At 35.4% G+C, this 21,788-nt stretch overlaps 1 protein-coding gene across 1 annotated transcript; it reads right to left on the bottom strand.

Moving 5' to 3' along the window:
* Positions 1-3,752: 3,752 nt before the first annotated feature.
* On the bottom strand, positions 3,753-21,148 carry rnf121 (ring finger protein 121). Its single transcript, XM_055180505.2, has 9 exons — positions 20,999-21,148; positions 20,333-20,370; positions 17,324-17,465; positions 14,642-14,796; positions 12,472-12,579; positions 9,198-9,318; positions 8,158-8,291; positions 7,716-7,817; positions 3,753-4,955 (listed from the first exon to the last, which is right to left on the bottom strand). Exons 1-9 carry the CDS (start codon positions 21,074-21,076, stop codon positions 4,835-4,837), a joined length of 999 nt encoding a protein of 332 aa, XP_055036480.1. The 5' UTR covers positions 21,077-21,148; the 3' UTR covers positions 3,753-4,834.
* Between the last annotated feature and the right edge of the window lie 640 nt (positions 21,149-21,788).

Below are 21,788 nucleotides of genomic sequence, written 5' to 3'. Positions count from 1 at the left end.
AAATACATATGTTCCATGTTTACCAGAAACAAAAAACATTGGTTCAAATTGAATAACTTTGGTAATGCATATTGTTTAATGCAGAACAAACGCTACACAAAACAAAATCCAAATAGCAATGACTTCTGTAAATTATATTTTCATCCAGCTTTATTCACCAAGTGTCTTCAAGTTTCTTTAAGGAATGCCATCTTTTTTGTTTTCGGATCTTTCTTCTAAACTTGACAAAAATGATTATTGTGAAAACAGTATGCATTTTGCCGTATTGTTTTGTTATTGCTTAAATATCAAGGTTAAAACTCACAATTTTGTTTCTTTTAAATAGTTTTTTTGTAGCCATCCCAGCAGGACTCATGGCTACACAAGTGAATGTGTTGTTCTTGATGTCTTCAAATGATTTAAATATTAGGTCGCTCTGGATAAACTTTGTGCTTTCCTTTCTGTTTGACAAAGAAAAACAAACACAAAGACACAAACACATTTATTTATTTGTTTATAATATACAAGAATAATACAGATATTCGCTACATAGGAAAAGGTGCTCTTACATGGATACTTGCACTCTTTCAACTGGAAATGCTGTTTCGACAAAGGAATCGTTGACCAACCAGTATACAAGAGTTTCATCTTTCAGTAATCCGGGATCCACTTGGCAGGACAATTTTAAATGGTGCTCTGAAAAAAATAAAAGTTTGTTATGGTTTGTGGTTCTGCTTGTTTCTGTGGTTAGATGTGACCTTTCTGGATTAGCAGACATCACATGGATTGCATGCATGTGATATTCACAGTACTAAAGTCACTACTGGTAGGAATAATATAGAAATATTAAGTATTGCATTAAAAACATTTAAGACACATACAAATGTATAAATCCATATCTTACTTGATGTTTTTATAATCCTAGGAGCATCGACCGGAATTAAACCTTAAAAAAAACACGAATTTGTCCATGTGAACAAGCTTCATCAAAACAGTATGAGTGAACTCTAAACTGTGATGTGTTCAGTACTAAACATACCTGCGTCAGCAATGTAAGGTAAACAATATAGAGATATCACTGCAGGTAGCATGAAAAGAGACCCTACAGAAAGAACACATCACATTTAGACTCACCATACATTTAAAATGAATACATTTACATTATTTCTCACTATAAAAAATGACTTACTAATGTCTCTATGAACATATTGAAGGATCTACAAGCCTTACCTGTGTGAAGATTTGTCCATTTCATGATTAATGCTGACTGCTTGCTCTCATAGACACTTACTGTAGTAACCAATCTGTTTAGGCTTTTATATAGAAGCTTTAGGGAAGTCTGTTATGGTGACATATTCACGGAAGTTTCCTGAAGTTACTCATATCATCTTATTTGTTGACCTTTGACATGAATGATGGAAAATGTGTCATAACCTCACTCAGTTCAGATGTAGGCTACTATATAAATGTGACTCAGCAATCTCAATGCTACCATTCATAATTCACTTAGAACAACATAGCATGATGAAGCTCATTGTGGTTATTTTTCTAGATTGTTGTGTTTTGGGGATTTTGGAAAAACATATTCCAGTGCAAACATTTGGGGAAAAAAACCCAATTCTAGTTCAAATGTACCCAAACTCCTCCTGACATTGGCTGTGCTTTTATTTAGTCTTGGTGGGTGCTACTTTGAAGATGTCGTGGGTGGCTGGGCGTTTCTATGCTAGGATATTAGAGTTCACAGTATGGCATGATCATCGGGTTGCTTGGTATTTCCCCTGTTGACACATTGTGGTCACAAAGGTGTTCCTAATAATTTACAGCGTGTTATAGTTCTTGAGTATTGTGAGTGGGTGCGTGCCATGGTATAGGAGCCCCTAATGGTAGAAGGACGCACCCGAATACATATATCAAATGAATACTGGATTTACATGCTGTGTTATGATAGTAACATTTAAAATATATTAAAATTTTAATTTTTGGCAAACTACCTTTTTAATTTTACTAAACAAGATTTAAATATGGGAATATCTTTAATTCAACTTTAATAATTTTTAATTATTATTAGTCAACTCACTGTAAAAAATAGTAATTTTGATTAACAAAAATATACAAATGCTATGGTAAAACAGTTAATTGGTTAACTTTGAAAAACCTTGACCTTAACGGTTAAAACTGGGTTTTAATATGGGAACGTCTTCATTTTATTCAAGTTTTAATTTGAATTATTATTAGTCTACATTGTAAAAAAAATTAATACTAAGGTCAAAGCCGATTAATTGGCTAAATCTAAAAACGTTGACATTTACGGCTAAAAACTGTAAAAGGTTTTAATATGGGAACATTCAATTATTATTAGTCTGCACTGTAAAAATGCGTAGTTCTAACAGATTTTTTTTAATACTACGGTAAAAACCCATTAATTGGCTAACTCTAAAAACTTTGACATTTACTGTTAAAAACTGTAGGTTTTAATATGGGAACGTCTTCATTTTATTCAAGTTTTAATTTGAATTATTATTAGTCTACATTGTAAAAAAAATCGTAATTTTAACAGAATTTTTTAAATCCTACGGTAAAAACCTACATTCACGACTAAAAACTGTAATAGGTTTTAATATGGGAACATCTTCATTTGATTCAAGTTTTAATTTGAATTATTATTGCACTGTAAAATAAAAATAAAAAAAATATGGTAAAAACCAATCAAGTGGCTAACTCTGATAAATCCTGACATTTACGGTTAAAAACTGTATTCGATTTTGCAAATATTTTTTAGTTTCACAGTAAAATAAAGTAAATTGTACAGTTTTTTTTTTTTAAGTAAAATGTTTGAATTGTATAAAATACAAAGCAGATTTATAATAACAGACAAATATATCAGTTAATAATGGTAAGAATTGTGAAATGTACAAAACTTTACTGTAATGATAATGAAAATGGCGCTGTATTTTAAAAATTTTACCTGCAAAGTTTTTCACATTTCCTGTTTTTTTTAAGTGTTTGTTTTGCAACAGTTTTTTACCGTGAAAACTACACTGTAAAAAAATTCTGTAGAAATGACAGTGTTACTGGCAGCTGGTTGCCAGCAACCCACTGCAGATTCAAATTGATGTTATTTACCTGCAACATTTTGTTTAAAGTTAAATGAACATTAAACATTAACAAGTTATTTTAGTAAAACTAAAGTAACAGCATCAAGCAAAGCATTCAGGAAAAAAATCTGAAGCAAAAAATAGAAAAAGGTTGATGATCATTTCTGATTCCCAGAATGCTTTGCATAAGGCTGTTATTGTATAGTTTTATTCCGTAAAGACAAAGACTTGTTAAAATGTATTTAACTTTGAACAAACTCTCGCCAGCAAATAACACAAATTCAAATCTACAGCAAGTCACCGGCAACCAGCTGCCAGTAACACTGTAAAGTAACACTGTAATTTCTACTGAATTTTTTTACAGTGTACATTTTTTTAGACCATATATATGCATTTTTTATGCCTAATTAAATTTTGTTCAAATTCAAACAATTTTCGTGGGAGCCCCTGTTGAAGACCCATGCGCTAAGGTATCCCGAGTGGTTTTTAGCGTGTTGCTATTGCTAGGTTCAACGAAATTCCTGTCTCCTTAGCTTCTGTGAAATATTTCCCGACAGATTGTTTGTAACCGAAACAAGATCGAGAACCGAGCTGGAGGTCTGCTTGAATCACTCATATTGAACAAAAATAGTGATGCTCGACTTCCATTACTAATAAAGAGTCGACTTGAGTAAACAATTCAACATCATGTTTTTATCCATTCAACATACAGTCTTATAAAGTACCTCGGTTTGGTGTAGTTGGGACTCGGCACAAGAACTGCAAGTAAGCCTGGCAGAAAACAAGTGAACACATACATGGAGAACTATTTCAAATAATTAAACTCTAAAAATCACCTGAATGGATGAATGTGTCCTTTATACTGCGCATTATTGGTTAGAACATAGTGATAGACCGATAAATTGCACTGGCCAATATATGAGAAATCTTTTTAATTGGCTTTCTGAAATTTGTTGTTCTGAATAAAAGACGCCCAGATGTAAAGCCAAAGTCTGACCGACCAATCATTATTCACGTGTTACATAGAACAACAATAAAAGTCTTGATCAAACAGTACTCTGAGATGTCAGATTTGCATTCCCTAATGTAAATATTTCTTAAGTTAGTACTTAAAAAGGTATATTTATAAATATTATGTAACAAATGTTTATTTTCTATTTGTCTTTCATCTACTGTAATTATATTTGTCAGCCAATCAGCCACATTGCTTTCTCAAAATCTGAATCAGCATCGGCTATTAAAAAAAATAATATAATAATAATAATAATAATATATATATATATATATCGGTCGACCACTATTAGATAGAAGACATCATTTATTACACCATCACACACTCACATGCACGCACAAACACGCTCAAAGGCTTCCCCTGTCCTTCGTATAACTCGAGTCTGATGTGCAAAATGAAAACATACTGAAACAATGTGGTGCGACAATATAATGCCTGTTAACACAAGAAAAACGTACACATTTCAGATCTAAAAATACAGTAAATTAAACGTTGCTTTACAGAAAAAGCCTTCTGGAGACCAGGTGATTCAACAACGAGGTCCAAGCTTCACGTAATCCATAAACGGAGATGATCAACGAGGTCAGACTAAGTAAAATTTCTTTTGAAAACATATTAGCCTGCCGTGTGTCTATATACAGTACATAACACATCAGACACACGCAGTCCTTGAAAAGTCCCAGCGTCCTTGGAATCAAATCGATGTCTTGAAACAGGTTTGCTAGTCCTTTCGCACGGGCCGCTGTAGTTACTCCAAACCCAGGATGTAATTGATGCCCTGTACCAGTCCGATTATAACCGGCTGCCATGCCACAAGGTAGCGTAGCCAATCCAAAAGCTGCCCGTACATGACGTGGGGTCTCTCCCATCTGACAAATCAAAGTTAAGGACAATTGGATGTGGACCATTAAAGTTTGATTTCACTTAATATATTAAATTTCAATATTATCGACATTATCTTACTTAGTCAATAATAAAGATGGTTATATTCATTTTCACAGATTTTTCTTTGCATTATGTGGGATGATTTTTATGTTATTTTACATTTTGATTTCGTTTAGATTCTAAATTTTCTGTTATATTATTTTGTTCAGTGTTAAAAAACTGAAACAAGAAGTGCTTCTGGACCAGTGTTGTTTATATCTTGCAAAATGGTCTATATGCAGTAACTTATGAGGGAAACGGCACGTAATAGTATTATATAATGTCTTGCGAAATTTGCGCAACCTCCCTTACAGTAGAAACTTGCGGCTTGTGACAAAGCATGGGAGGTGTGTCACACTGTCACGTTTCATTTGATATGACTCATAGTCTGTTGTTAAAAAAAGATTGAATGACATCATAATGAAACCATTAATAGCACGAGTAATTTGACTAACAGTTCAAACATTTTGGAAGTAACTTCATCTTCTCATAAGGAATTAGAGCTTTTCTTGTAAGATGAATGGCTCATAATCAGCTGAAAATTTCATTCATCGGTATGAGGAAACTACACAAAAGTTTCCGGCAAGGAAAACTCAAGTGGTGAGAAAATCAAAGCTTTCCTGTGTTTTGCACACCTGGTATTTTTCCACACATCTAAAGCAGTAAATGGACACCAGAAATAATCCAGAGGATATAAACTGGGAACTGAAACCAGAATTTAACAATTTCATTTTCTGCTCTATAATTTGCATTTCCGAGGAAGAATGTAAAGGAATCCAGATGGTCACACGCTCACATATTCAGTTGCACAAATGCTGTTTTTAAAGACTTTCTGTGTCAATCAGTTCCCTAGCTCCCTAACAGTGGTCAGCGGGTCAATGTATAAACAACCCGACCAACGTTTTCAACTAACCTGCCCGCAACTCGGACCGCAAATTTTTTTAAAATAAGTGTTGTACCCGATCCACTCCCGCATTTTTTAAAAGTAGTAATTGTTTTAAATAGTTAGAGGCAGGATAGGCAGGAATTATCTAAAAAAACTTTTTTACAAATTTGTTTAAACTGTCTTTATACAGTATATCAATACATAATTAAAATGTAAGTACTCTGAAAAAGAGAGTATAAAACTCGAGTGTCTGTAGACCTCTCACGACTGCTCCAAACACCGCTAATTATTTCCATTCGGGACGAAACAAATGATTGGCTTGCGCGACCATGGCACCACCCCTGTTGCTGTGGGATCTGCCCAGACATGCGCACACTTGATTGATGTGAATGTGCAGGAGGCACTCTAGCAAGAGCAAAAGTACTGCAGAGAAAGAGCATTCAGAACTCACAGTACCTGCATATGCAGTCCACGAAGGCAAACGAGGCAAAAAAAGGAATAAATGAAGAAATCAAACGAAATTAAATATCGCGTGGCTTTTCCTCCAGTCGACAATGCGGTAGCCGGAGTGTAGTCCTCATCAGAGTCAACAATGCTTTCATCACGGAAACTCTTCATGCAAAACACTGTATTTGTTATGAATCTTCCACGAAATTCACCTTCATCACAGTGTAAAAAAACGTGTATCAATGCAATCTGTTTTTAGCTTTGTCTTATAAATATAACTGACTCGTTTGTTACCGAATCAAACAAAGTATATATTAAACTTTACCAGTATCGATATGCTAGCTTAATGGTGAGTACTACAAGCCATCCTATTTGTTTATATTCATAGTGATAAAGTCAGGTGTATTATTACATGTGATTGTGACATGATGTTACTACATGCGCCGCGCTCCTTCCTCTCCGCTCGTCTGAGGTAAATGCAAGACAGTTTAAACAAATTTGTAAAAACCTTAACCATGGGTAACCGCTCATTTCAGATCAACCCGTGCATCACTGCTCCCTACGTCATGAATCCGTGGATGAATTGATCATCCCTATGCCCTATTCCCTTTGAATATCAGAGCTATTGATGTGTAAACTTTTGATGGAGTTGTGAGTCTCGTAGTGTGGCAGATTAAAATGCACTTGGTGAATAAAGCATCAAATAGAAGTGTCCGAGAAAGTAGTTCCTCACAAAAGAGACTCTGTTAACTCTTTCCCCGCCAGCATTTTTTTAAAAAAAAGTTGCCAGCCAGCACCAGCATTTTTCATGATTTTCACAAAAGTTTAATGCAATCCAGAAGCAAAAAGCTAAAAAAAATAAATTTTTGTGAAGGACTTTTGATAGAGATCAAATTGAGAGCGATTCTCAAAACTTACACGAACATACAGCTGTTTGCCCTTGGCTGATAGTTCTGGGTTTTATAGGTTGTGGAACCTGGTGGATAATAGCGGTATTGCAGAAAGCTGGAAATACTCGTCATTGGCAGGGAAGCATTTTCTCTTAATTGACGAGTTAACTCGTCAATGGCGGGGAAAGAGTTAAAATCACTCCGCTGTTGTATTTACTTTACATTTAGATATTTAGTAGACAATTTTATCCAAAGTGAGGGTTCTGATCTTCTTAAGTCTTTGGTTTTAAATCATGTCTGTAGCATAAACATTACAGGACGAGTCACACATAAAAGTTTAATGCCTGAAATTAGAGGCTTGGATGAATATATGGGGTTATGAATAGCATTACATATGAACAAACGTAAAAGAGACAGATGGCTGTTTATCTAGCAAAATGACCATGCATAAAAAAATAACATGGGTATTTTTTGAAGGATACGGGTTACTGAACATCCTTTTAAGGTCCACCTTTTCTTTGCAGTACGGACACGTCTGCTTCTTTCCCACGATGCACCAGCCTCGTATGCAAAACTCATGAAATCTGTGGAAAAACCTGGTTAAGGAAACGACATGTCATGCAGGTAGACTGCCAGCTCACGCTTGTGGCCACATTGCAGAAGTACAGAAAAACTGCCGTGACATTCTTGTAACCGAAGATCAGATTAGAAACTAAAAAGCACATCAATAGGTGACCATTAACAACGTGACCAGAAAAAATACTAGATGCTATGGAAAAGGAAGATAGCAACTACTTCTCTGCATAAAGGTCATAGCGTTCACATGTTTACACGATCGTAAATTTTCTCTTTTTGTTATTTATTAATCTGCATCTGGAACATAGAAATTTTAGGTTTAGAGAAGCTATTTATTGTAAAGGATACACATGATTGCAGGAGAGTCTGTAGGTGTTTTCGATGATGCCCTCTTCACTCACATCCACAAGGATGGGCTGACCACACACGGCACAGATGCTGTCTGACAGGTGTTTGGTGGGCATTCCTGATGCACTGTAAAACTGAAACACAACACATCTGAAAATATCAGACCAAGATCAGGCTAGATTTTAACAGTATATTGTTTTAAAGGGACAATTTTTTTGAAAATATGCTCATTCTGCAGCTCCCCTAGAGTTAAACATTTGATTTTTACCGTTTTGAAATCTATTCAGCCGATCGCCGGGTCTGGCGCTACCACTTTTAGCATAGCTTAGCACAATCCATTGAATCTGATTAGACCATTAGCATTGCGCTAAAAAATATAACCAAAGAGTTTCGATATTTTTCCTATTTAAAATTGGACTCTTCTGTAGTTACATCGTGTACTAAGACCGACAGAAAATTAAAAGTTGTGATTTTCAAGGCAGATATGGCTAGGAGCTATACTCTCAAACTGGCGTAATAATCAAGGACTTTGCTGCCGTAACATGGCTGCAGCAGGCGTAGAGTTATTATGCAGTGCCCATAAAATATTGAAAGTAACCAAGGGGACTATTTTTGGGCACTGCATAATAACACTACGCCTGCTGCAGCCATGTTACGGCAGCAAAGTCCTTGCTTATAACGCCAGTTTGAGAGTATAGTTCCTAACCATATCTGCCTAGAAAATCGCAACTTTTAATTTTCTGTCGGTCTTAGTACACGATGTAACTACAGAAGAGTCAAGTTTTAAATAGGAAAAATATCAAAACTCTTTGGTTATTTTTTAGCACGATGCTAATGGTCTAATCGGATTCAATGGATTGTGCTATGCTAAAAGTGCTAGCTCCAGACGCGGAGATCAGCTGAATGGATTCCAAAAAAGTAAAAATCTAATATTTAACTCTAGGGGAGCTGGAGAATTAGCATATTTTCAAAAAAAGTGGAATGTCCCTTTAAAAGTATGAAATCACACAATTGATTTTAAATCGGATGATGGCACTCACCCCAACTGTGGATGCCATAAAATCTGCGCACATCTCTGCAAAATCCCGACCAAGCACGCCATAATACAGCCCATAAAAGAGAAGAGATACACCGAAATCCATAGCATCTTCTGGCTTTATTCTAAGAGCACAGACAGTGGGCACAAAACATAGCATAAGTCCACGGATCAGCTTATCCAGCAAAGTAATGCTCAACTTTTTTTTTGGCCATCTTAAAGAAAAGTACATCCAAAAATCTAATAAAATATGGCATAAAATGTCTCGTCCATCTGCTGAAACTCAAACAGGCACATACATTCATCATAAAAGTAAACAAAGCTGAAACTACAACAAACAAAAATACAAGCCCTGAAATCAAATAAATGGCAGCATGTCAATAACTTCTGTTCTGACGTGTCTTTTGACTTGATGTGCGTATGATATTTTTTAGGGTGTTTTCTCATATAGCTCATTTTAAAAGAACCAAACCCAGTTCACTCAAAGTGAACCAGAAAAGGAACCAGCCAAATGCGACCCCAGTCCCCTTGGTGTCCACAACACAGTTGACTCAAAAGAGGACTCAGTTCTATCCTTGGTAATCTTCAGAACTGAAGTGTTCTCAGACCCTTTCTTGTTCATATCATAACTTCATAAGAACTTAAACCCGAGCTTTCTGTGCAGCAGTTGATTTTGATACAGTGTCCAAACGACACGCGAAGCGGACCGGGACCCCATCGATTTCACATCTCCAAAAGAAATCCTACCACATCAGACGTGGTCTGAGTTTGGTTCGTTTTTGGGTCCTTTTAGGGTGTTTTCACACTTAGTTCGTTTGAGCCCTCAGGGTTCCAACACCTTAGTTAACTTCAAATTCAAGGACCTTTCACGGACTTTCCAGGTCCAATACCCTCAAATTAAAGGACTAAATGTGGGGACACATTTCAAGTGAGAGCAAGGTTACATCGTGTTACCTTTTAAGATACATTATTACAGTTCACTTTTGAGGGAACTCGCGCTGTGTCACTGTGGTGACACTTTGGGGATGCTTCCAGGGGTAAGTGCATCTAAATGTGTATATCAAATTCAACCAATGGTGAGGCTTAACAACAAAGACAGGGTGACGCGGGTGCCAGGAAGTATATCGCTATCTGAAATATTGCCAAATACAGCGTTACAGGGAAGCAGGAAGTATGTCAAGGGAGACGCAGCGTCTCGTTCCCTTCTCAGGGAACAACAGTTACATACGTAACCCGAGACGTTTTCATTTGTCAAACACAACTATGCTTTTGGGTTCTTTTTCTTTTTGAGATGTGAAATCAATGAGGTCCCGGTTCGCTTTGCGTGTCGTTTGGACACTGTATCAAAACAAACTGCTGTGGAGTGAACAAGAAAGGGTCTGAGATCACTTCAGTTCTGAAGAGGACCAAAAAAAGAACTGTGTCCTCTTTTGAACTATATTGTGAACACCAAAAGGACTGAGGTCACATTCGGCTAGTTCCTTTTCTGGTTCACTTTACGTGAACTAGGTTTGGTTCTTTTAAAAATTAACTAAATGTGAAAACACCCATATTAGCACTATAAAGCATTTGTTTTGGTTTCCATATTACTAAAATAAGCTCAAGATATTAATAATTAACTCATGCACCTATTGTTTCGTTTAAGATTACAAATATTATACTGGAGTCATTTAGATTACGTTAATGATGGGTGTATGCGAAACAAGTCCTATACAGTATGTGCACATAGTATGACAGTATTTCTGTAAAAATCTGAAATGGCATGAGGATGAGTAAATGTATAGGGAGTCACAAGGGTCACATTATGACAGATTCAAAAGAATTAAAGTCTGTGTCAAGTCATTTCAGAGAACTGTTTCTAAACACAAGTTAGAAAGGTAATGTTGAAACACAATACAATGACTGTGAACTATGTACACTGAATTGTGGAGTTTTTCCACATTTTTGTGTTGAGGATTATTTTGGCGGGGCTAAAGCGGTTGCTCAATGACGCACTGTCTAACACAATCGCGAGCATTCATTCTGGTTGTAGCTTTATTTAAAAGCTGAGAGAGATGGCAGCGTTCCTGTGAGTGGGCGTAGTTTCGGGGCTGACAGTGAACATGGCATTTGAGAGCAGATAATCCAGTCTGTTTTTTCCAAATTTTGATAACTTATTTTATTTAATTGCCTTTTTATCATTTAAAAGATCAGAATCTTATCCAGATCTCTAAAATATGCATTATGAATGCAGCAACTATTTATAACTTCTTTGTCATTGTTTCTCTTTGTTTATAGTGTCTAGCAGGAAACATACCCCGAAAACGGGAACACATTAGGGAGATTACGTGCTCATATGACCCATTACCTACATGCTAATGTATCTGTTTACAAATAAGTCGCTGCAGTTGCTAAACACCAGTATGTTTTGAAATATAATGTGCTTTAATATTGTCCTGTTTTGCTTTATTGCTTTATAATCATTTTGCATTCATCTTTTAAACTGTAAACATTAAAATGTAAGACTTTGTGAAATAAATAAGATCATTAAAATGGTAAAAAATCTCAACATTAAAGGAATAGTCTACTCATTTTCAATATTAAAATATGTTATTACCTTAACTAAGAATTGTTGATACATCCCTCTATCATCTGTGTGCGTGCATGTAAGCGCCGGAGCGCGCTGCGACGCTTCGATAGCATTTAGCTTAGCCCCATTCATTCAATGGTACCAATTTCGAGATAAAGTTAGAAGTGACCAAACACATCAACGTTTTTCCTATTTAAGACGAGTAATTATACGAGCAAGTTTGGTGGTACAAAATAAAACGTAGCGCTTTTCTAAGCAGATTTAAAAGAGGAACTATATTGTATGGTGTAGCACTTTGGGAGTACTTCGACTCGCCTGAAAAGTCCGCTCCCCTTCTCACTCTCATAATGGGAGAGGGAGGGTGTTACTGCGCCGAGTCGAAATACTCCCAAAAGTGCTATTACGCCATAAAATGTAGCTCCTCTTTTAAATCCGCTTAGAAAAGCGCTACGTTTTATTTTGTACCACCAAACTTGCTCGTATAACTACTCGTCACTTCTAACTTTATCTCTAAATGGTACCACTGAATGAATGGGGCTAAGCTAAATGCTATCGAAGTGTCGCAACGCGCTCCAGCGCTTACGTGCACGCACACAGATGATAGAGGGATGTATCAACAATTCTTAGTTAAGGTAATAACATATTTTAATATTGAAAATGAGTAGACTATTCCTTTAAACTATTTACATATAACAACTTGATATCTCACCTGAATATGAGATTGATGCCAAAAAGAGTGAACATAACTACAGTATAACCCACAATGCCTGTGGTGTAGCTGATCTTATACAAGAGTAGAAACCATTTATACACAAGCCTGTAAGGGGACAAAAAGGATAAATGATGAGATCGAACACCATCATGAACATGGCAAAATTAGGTCCTGTATTTCACATGAAAAATATGACAAGAAATCATATTTTGCATAAAGAAAAATTAAGCTTTATATGCCCATTACCATATATGACCATTAATTTCTGGTACATACTCAGGAAAATTAGGTGCATTTTTCAGCAATTTCTTGTTACTATATTGCAAAAAAAAAAAACTCATTCTGATTACCAGTAAAAGGACAAGTTGGGTATTTTACACTTAAAGCCCTGTTTTCAGATTGTTTATGATGAAATAGAACGGTTTTGACTGAAATTTGGACATATGATGCTGGCCCGAGAATTTTCGGGTGTTTCTTGTCTCACCTCTCACCTCTACAATGGCTGTATAGGTGAACAGGAACAATCCTTCCTAAAATGCATTAAACTTTCGTTTACAAAGATGCAAACTCACCGAGTGGTCAGGGGTGTCCACCGACACGCAAAAAATCGCTGCAAAAGATGCTTTCCAACAGGTTTTATCATAGTTTTGTCCAACTCCATTGACTTGTATTAGATGTGCTGTGAGGTACGGTATTACTCAGCACCGGGACTTTGTTTGCATTCTTGCAATTGGCAAAGGCAGATTATCGCCACCAACTGGGCTGGAGTGTCTATTATTCAAGCTCTCAACGGAAAAATATATGGGTGTGAGGCGTTTGGAAAAATAGGTCCACAAGTTTACAACGAATGCTAAAACACCTGTTGGAAAGCATCTTTTGCATATCAGTGAACACCTTTGACCACTCGGTGAGTTTCACGTCTTTGTAAACGAAAGTTTATTGCATTTTAGGAAGGATTGTTCCAGTGCACCTATACATCCATCATAAAGGTGGGAGGTGATACAACAAACACCCGAAAATTCTCGGGGCAGCCGCATATGTCGAAATTTCAGTCAAAACCGTTCTATTTCATCATAAACAATCTGAAAACAGGGCTTTAAGTGTAAAATACTGAACTTGCCCTTAAAAAACATATTTGAATTGTAAAACACAGCCATATCCTTGTAGTACACGTTGTACTGTTTTAATGTATGCTTTATTCAAGTAACATTCTGCTTGTGGTAGAATAGATGAACAAGCACTAAAAAAATAATGAGTCTTACAAAAAAAATTGCTTAGTAGCACAGGTCATGGGTTCAAACCATAGACTGTAAAAAATATAGACGTGGTGTCTGAGACGTCTCCCATAGGTTTGTGAAAATCTTTCATGAAGCCAATAGTTGTAAAGCACTGTAAAGATCTTTGCACATTTGGTCTGAAATTTTTTGTACGATTTTGCATACGATTTTGTGTTGGGTCAATCATGTCCCATGACCTTTGTCCATTATAAAAATATTAGGATCAGGTTTATATTTCTGTGTTTTTTGCATCTGAACCAGGCATTTTGAGAAGTGTTTTGACATCAGAGCCAGGTTTGTGCGTGTGACAAATTTGTAGGATGACAAAAGAATATGGAACGCATATAAACATTTCACACTACAGTGTTCAAAGATCTCAAGTCGCTTTGGATAAAAGCGTCTGCCAAATGCATAAATGTAATGTAAATACATTCCAACTTCCAACAGTTCCGAAAAATTTGTTAAGATTACACTGTACAGCATTACGATTCATTCCAGTAATGACTGTTGAGCTAAATTATACGTGGGTGTTGTTTATGGTCCTAAAGAAACAAGATTTTTTACATCCAAAAGAAAAAACTGAATCAAGCAGTTAGTCTCAGACAGTTACTGGCTGAACGGCTGATGCATACAGCACACAAAATTTAAAAAACCTCAGGAATTTTAAAGTCAATATGGTTCAATTTTAGATGATTTCCTGGATACGTGTATGCCGTGTTCTTTAACGGTCTCCCAGAGAGAAAGCAGAACTAGGACTGTTTGCTTCACACGTCAGATGGGCTCTTTGGTGAGACTAGCAAGCTGATATCTTGGAAACTGTTACAAGACACAAAGTCTACCACAGCCTGACAACGGGGTCAAAGCATCATCATCTCATCATTTTTAGTTACCTTGGTGTGGTGCAGTCCAGAGGTTTACGAGTAGCGCGAAAAGTGATGAAGGCGGTGACGATAGAGAAGATGAACCACGTCACTAGAAACCTCCACCAGTGCAGTTTAGTGGTGAAGTACAGGGGAACCACCCACATCTGAAAGAGGGTTACCAACTAAAAAGTAATATAGTAGCATAATTAGAAAGATGTATATTCACAGACAATTTTGTTTTGTTGTTACTCACTCTCAAGCCATCCGAGATTCATATGTCTATAATTTTTCAGACAAACACATTTTCAGTTGTTTTAGAAAATGTCTTCGATGTTTCAGTTAATCAAATGTAAAGTTACGGGGTCCACTCCTTCAACTCCAAAAAATGTGCATCCATCCGTCACAAAATAAAGCAAGCTAGTTATTTTCGTTTATAAAGTTTTAAATGTGGATATCTCTACAACAAAACGGTGCGGACCACCCCCAGAAGGCCTTTTGTTAATTTTTTGAAGAATGGATGCACATTTTTTGGACTTGAAGGAGTGGACCCCATAACATTTAATTCACTGAAACATTGAAGACATTTTCTAAAATAACTGAAAATGTGTCTGAAAATGATGGACATATGCATCTCAGACGGCTTGGGGGTGAGTAAATCGTTTTTGGCCGAACTATCCCTTTAAGAATACAATAAACATTGTGTGATGATTTTCATTACTGTATGATAATAAGATTTTTTTTATGCTTTCGAAAATAAGAACAAGTGTTACAAATCTTTAGGGCTGCATAACGATTAATCGCTACTAATTGTTTGCAGAATAAAAGTTTTTGTTTACATCATATATGTGTTTGTACTGTTGATAACAATTATGTGTATAAATACAAAGCATGTTTTTATTTAAAGGATTAGTCCATTTTCTTAAAAAAAAAACAATCCAGGTGGTTTACTCACCACCATGCCATCTAGGGTGTTGTTGTCTTTCTTTGTTCAGTCGAGAAGAAATTTTTGAGAAAAACATCCCAGGATTTTTCTCATTTTAATGGACTTTAATAGACCTCAATACTTAACAGTTTTAAATGCAGTTTAAAATTGCAGTTTCAACACAGCTTCAAAGGACTTTAAACATTCCCAGACCGAGGCATAAGGGTCTCATCTAGTGAAACGATTGTCATTTTTGGCAAAAAATAATAAAAAATATGCACTTTTAAACCACAACTTCTCGTCTTTCTCTGGCTGTGTGACCAGCCAGCGTGACCTCACGTAATTGCGTGATGACATGGAAAGGTCACGTGTTACATATATGAAACGCACATTTGCTGACCATTTTAAACATTTAACTGACACAAAGACATTAATTAGTAATCATATCAAACATACAACAACGTCGGAACTGCATTAAAACTGTTATGTGTTGGGGTCCATTAAAGTCCATTAAAATGAGAAAAATCCAGGAATATTTTCCTCAAAAAACATAATTTCTTCTTGACTGAACAAAGAAAAACATCAACATTTTGGATGACATGGTGAGTAAATTATCTGGATTTTTTTTATGAAAATGGACTAATCCTTTAAGAAATATTTACATGTGTATATGCATTTTATAATTTATATTATATAAATATTTAATATATAAATATATTTTTTCATATTATTATTTTAGAAATAATAATACATTGTTAATAAACCATGTCATCTTTCACAGGGCGTAGCTACTGTTCTTAACTCATAGGGTGATGCTGAAAGCTATAGACCAGTTCAAATGATGTAAACAACGCTGGTCCAAAAACACTTCCTGTTACAGTTTGTGACAGTTATTTTTATATTTTACATATATTATTATCTTTAAGATGTTTGTTTAACTTCAGTTAATTCAGGTTTATATGTTCTGTTGGTTTATTTTATCCCAACGTTTATCTAGTGTTAAAAAACGTAAACGGGAGGTGCTTCTGGACCAGTGTTGTTTGCATCTCTTGATCTGGTCTATAGTCATCATATATGTTTCACATTTAGTGTGAAACCGCTCCATCTAGTGGTGAAGAAAAGAATATTAACTTGGATTTAAAGGGGACATATCATGTAAATCTGACTTTTTGAATGTTTAAGTGCTATAATTAGATCGCCAGTGCTTGGATCCACTTAGAAAATGTGAGTAAAATCAACCCAGTAACTTAGTTTTGGTAAACCATTCTTAACAAGCATGTGAAAAAAATAGGTAATTGAAATTTGGCTCCCCTTGTGATGTCAGAAGATGATAATTCTGCCCCTTAATCTGCACTATACAACCACGACACTGGCATTTAGTGCAGAGATCGACTAATTTGCATTTAACAGGGCAAATTTTGGCTCACACCAACAACATGGCAATTTTAACATAATAAAATATAATAAATTATCTATATGCTATTTTGAGCTAAAACTTCACATATGTACTCTGTGGACACCAAAAAGATTTTTATTATTTGACATCTTAAAAAAAGTATTGCGAAATGTCCCCTTTAATAATCCAAGGCATAAGGTTCTATTGAACTATCCCTTCAGCCAAAATAGATAAATTAACCAAATAAAGACATTTAAACAACAAGCAGATATCCTTATGTTTAACTGTAAGTTGAGCAAGTATTATTACTTTATTACTACATTTAAATCTCCTAAAATACATTTTTATGACACTGTGTAGAATGTGTGTGAGGAGTGTAAAAGGTGCTCACATTGTATGATTTGGGGTGTCTCTGTTTCCACTGAACCAGGACAAGTTGGGCAATCACAAGTGTGACGATAAGTATGAGAACCATTTCTGCGTGCATGGCCTCGTGCCCTTTGTGTTTGGCATGCATCTTAGCATGTTCCAACCTAAAAAAAGAAAAACATTAACATACAGTACAGCTATAAACAAGCTGTATCAATCCCATAATCATTCAGTATCTAATAGCAGTGATTCCCAATGTTTCTACATTCTATACAGTACACAGAATTAACGGGGAGTATCCATCACAAAAATATGGGATAAAATTTACATAACAAACTGAAGACACTACAACCTTTATGTAAGCAGTAAGCGACAAAAAAAGACTGTGCTGTATCATAAATATGCCACGCCACTAGACAAAGGGCTGCATAACGATTAATCGCAACTAATCTTAATTGGTTGAATAAAAGTTTTTGTTTACATCATATATGTGTGTGTGTGTGTAATCTGTGTACTGTGTTTAAAGGGGGGGGTTTAATGGTATTTCAAGCATTCTGACTTATTAACACAGTTATAGAGTTGTTTCCTCATGCTAAACGTAGGCAAAGTGTCAAAACCGCAGTTGGGCGTGTTTCAGAGTATTTCTGTGCCGAATGCACTTCGCCAGGGTTCGTACAAGTTTTGGCTAGTTTTTTTCGATTACAGTTCTAACTGACGTTTCAGGGGTTTTCGATACATATCACTTCTTTATATGGGCTTCCGCCGGAAAACTTCCCCCGGAAAACCCCGCCCAGCCGTCAGTCAGCGGGAGACGCTAGAGCTTGCTAACAGCTTATCACGCCACTCAGCTTTGTTTAATTTCAAAAGTCAACAATGAAGTGTGTTTTTGGATGTAAGGAGAAGACATCCAGCCTTATGGAAACAATGGATATAGTTTATTATCCGGATTAGCAGCGGAGTTTTGCGTGTGTGTTTGATGCTGTGGATTTTCAAAACCGGGTCATGACGAGTTACACGTGGTAAGTAAGACTTCTGTCTTATGTTGGAAATAGGCGCGTGTATATTATATAAATGACACGAACATGTAGTGAATCATAAGTTAAAACAGTGTTGTATAGTGTTGCATGACTCGTACTCGCTCCTCCTGCGGTAGTAACTCCTCCTTCTTCATTTTTTCGTACGTTATCGGAAAGATTCGGTAAAGCTAATCTTTCTTTTATAAATCTGACAAAACTAAAGACTCTTCAGAGATATAAAGGATGTAATACTACTCTATATGTACTCCAGATTAACATCAGAAATGCAGAAACAGCGTGTGTTACGTGAGCTTTAATAATTATGTATTTATAAACACACACACACACACACACACACACACACACACACACAAATATAGATGTATATACAAATGTAAATATATATATATATATATATATATATATATATATATATATATATATATATTAGGGCTGTCAAAATTAACGCGTTAATAACGCGTTAACGCAAATTCATTTTAACGCCACTAATTTTATTAACGGAGATTAACGCAACGCGCAATTTCTGTTTGACCCTTGGTCCAGCCCATAGTTGAATGAACAGAGACGCAGACAAATGTGACTCTCTCTAAATGAGTAAAAGGTTTTCATAGAAATAAGAACATTAAGCAAATCGTCTACCAAATCCAATGCTCTAAATGCTCGTTGGACATCTGATATGATCTTTATTTATACGTCTGAGAGGTGTAACGTTACCGTCCTCCTAATGCTTAATCTAATACAAAGATGCGTCTCAATTCATTTTGGTTTCGCTTTTATGCATGACTATATAATCTGTTATGTTTTAAGTAAATGTTTGGTTAACTGTTGGGTAAAACTATCTGATGTGTAACATTATATTAGATCACTTTGATTTTAAGCAGTCTGTCTCAATGTCAATCAAACAAAAGGAAAAAAAGTTGAACATACATTGATGATGTTTTTGCTTTGTGTGTGCTAAATCTATTAGTTTTACCAGTGATTTTAAGGTATTAATGTGGTAATATAATGTATGGATGTGGAAATGTTTGTGGTAATTTGACTCTTTCAACTTCAAACACGTGTAGTTCTGTCATATTTTGTTATATTTCAACAAATCATGCATTGTTCTATGTTTTAATAGAGAATGTCAAAATATGAACAACTATTTTTTTTAAATTTGCTAATTCCGACTCAACTTGCCAGCACAGGTCACAAATGATGCAGCAGCAAACAAAAATGGAGAAAGAAAAATCTTCTGAAAGGAAAATTCATATACAAAACAATGGCTGGTGATTCTGTTAAAATGTAAACAGGCTGTTGTTAACATACATTTGCATAAAGCATCTATATATGTATATATGATTAGAATATTAAAAACCTGAAAAGTGTTAAATTAGGGTAAATTTAGAATGGATAAAAATGTGCGATTAATTTGCGATTAATCGCAGTTAACTCATGAAATCATGCGATTAATCTAGATTAATTTTTTTAATCTATTGACAGCCCTAATATATATATATATATATATATATATATATATATATATATATATATATATATATATATATATATATATATATATATATATATATATATATATATATATATAATGTAAACAAAAACTTTTATTCTGTAAACAATTAGTTGCAATTAATTGTTATGCAGCCCTACTCGAATACCTTATTAATATTATTGCTTTAATAAAACAGTTACAACACAATACAAATATTTTTTAAAAAATTCAATCCAACTTCTTAAAGTAAAATCACAAAAGATATAGTCCCTGACCAACTATGAGCAGTTACCAAAGGTTTCACATATGTTTAAGTTGCTAAGGGTTGCAGCGGTCGTAGCTGTGTTTTATCATTAATAAACCACTGCTTTTGACCAATCAGAATCTAAGACTGGAGCTAACCATTTTATTAAAGTAGCTTACTTTCTGAAAATAAAACTAGGATCATGTACATCGCAAAAAATTTACTACCCAAAGCACAAATATTGATAAAACTACAGACCTCCATTTCTCCTCTGGTGACAGCTGGGACAGATCAATCTGTTGAAATGTGACTCAGTTTTAGTAATTGTTTGCAATATTTACAAAACAAAAGCAAATTAAAAACATAATAAACGCTTTTTAGCAGCAAATGCTTGATTTTGCATTATAAGATTGTCTATAAACTATTCATGTGGCTTACAGTCACATTTACTGTATTTTTTTCAGTGCCATCTTACAAAAAGACAATGCACAGGAATACACATTTTACACATCAAGCTCTTCAACAGGTCACGTGTAGGCCAATTAAAACAGTAAATATAGACTGTTCAAAATTACAACGTTTTAAATACGTAGCAACATAACGTTACCCTTAAAAAACAACTACTTTTGTCCTAAGAACACAGCCACTGATCAGCCTTTCGGTTAAAAATCTACCTTATCTTGCCTAAATGCAACCTGCAGTGGTTTCATTGTATTCATTTTAAGACAGAATTCCCATCATACAACCCAGTATTACAACGAAGTGCTCTTTGTAGTGAACATTTACTGAATTGTGTCTGATCAAAGTCTCCATTAGATAACGTGAGCAGTTAGCCGCTTGCGATTAAGCTCTACGTCTGCGGTGAATATGAGCGGCTGTCTATTTCGCAGCTTCATCTGCAAACATATCGTGCTGCTCGCAAACCTGTGAAGCATCGTCGCGATGTCCATGTCCGTGGTCGTGCTCAACACCGTCAACCTCCACCTCAAACACCCCTGCCATCTTCCTGAGCACTGACAACCAACACGACTGATCACCACACTTCCGGGTTACGCGTCAGGCAGACCAATCAGAAGCGCCCAGCTGTTACATACTTCCGCTTCTAGCCTCTTTAGAAGCAGAGCTGTTAAAAGACCGTCCCTGCATCAAAAGTAGCATACTGTGACAGTACCAACTGAATGAATTATATGGTCAACGACCGTTAAACAGTAGCCTACGATCTATATAGTATGAATGTAATTCGGACGTACTACATTGGCCATGTTGATACATCACGTGACACACGTTGTCATAACAACAAGTGAATCCGTTCACTTGGATGATGGTTTTTTTCTTTTAAATGAATTTAATCTTTTGTGATGCCCATTTTATTTTTAGTTATTTTATTGTTGTACAGTATGTTAAATGTGAAAACCTGAATGTTTTGTGGACTTGCCCATTTGTGTAATTCTGATTTTTTTTAAGTTCAATAAAAAAAAGTAAAACTGAGAGAACAAGAAATTGCATACATACATACATACATACATACATACATACATACACACATACATACATACATATATATATATATATATATATATATATATATATATAGAGAGAGAGAGAGAGAGAGAGAGAGAGAGAGAGAGAGAGAGAGAGAGAGAGAGAGAGAGAGAGAGAGAGAGAGAGAGAGAGAGAGAGAGAGAATTACAATGTGCTTATTATTACAATCAGA

The sequence above is a fragment of the Misgurnus anguillicaudatus genome, chromosome 9 (genome assembly GCF_027580225.2).
Source record: "Misgurnus anguillicaudatus chromosome 9, ASM2758022v2, whole genome shotgun sequence".
In the NCBI taxonomy this organism is placed as follows: domain Eukaryota; kingdom Metazoa; phylum Chordata; class Actinopteri; order Cypriniformes; family Cobitidae; genus Misgurnus; species Misgurnus anguillicaudatus.
This window is presented reverse-complemented; position numbering and strand designations above follow the sequence as displayed.

What these genes read in the sequence shown, in the direction of transcription:
- rnf121 (XM_055180505.2), bottom strand. Translation starts at nt 21,076, where the DNA reads ATGGCAGGGGTGTTTGAGGTGGAGGTTGACGGTGTTGAGCACGACCAC. An exon ending in GGCATCAATCTCATATTCAG is followed by an intron (nt 9,319 to 12,471) that starts GTGAGATATCAA and finishes CTGTGCTCTTAG; the next exon opens with AATAAAGCCAGAAGATGCTA. An exon ending in TTATGGCATCCACAGTTGGG is followed by an intron (nt 8,292 to 9,197) that starts GTGAGTGCCATC and finishes GTTGTGTTTCAG; the next exon opens with TTTTACAGTGCATCAGGAAT.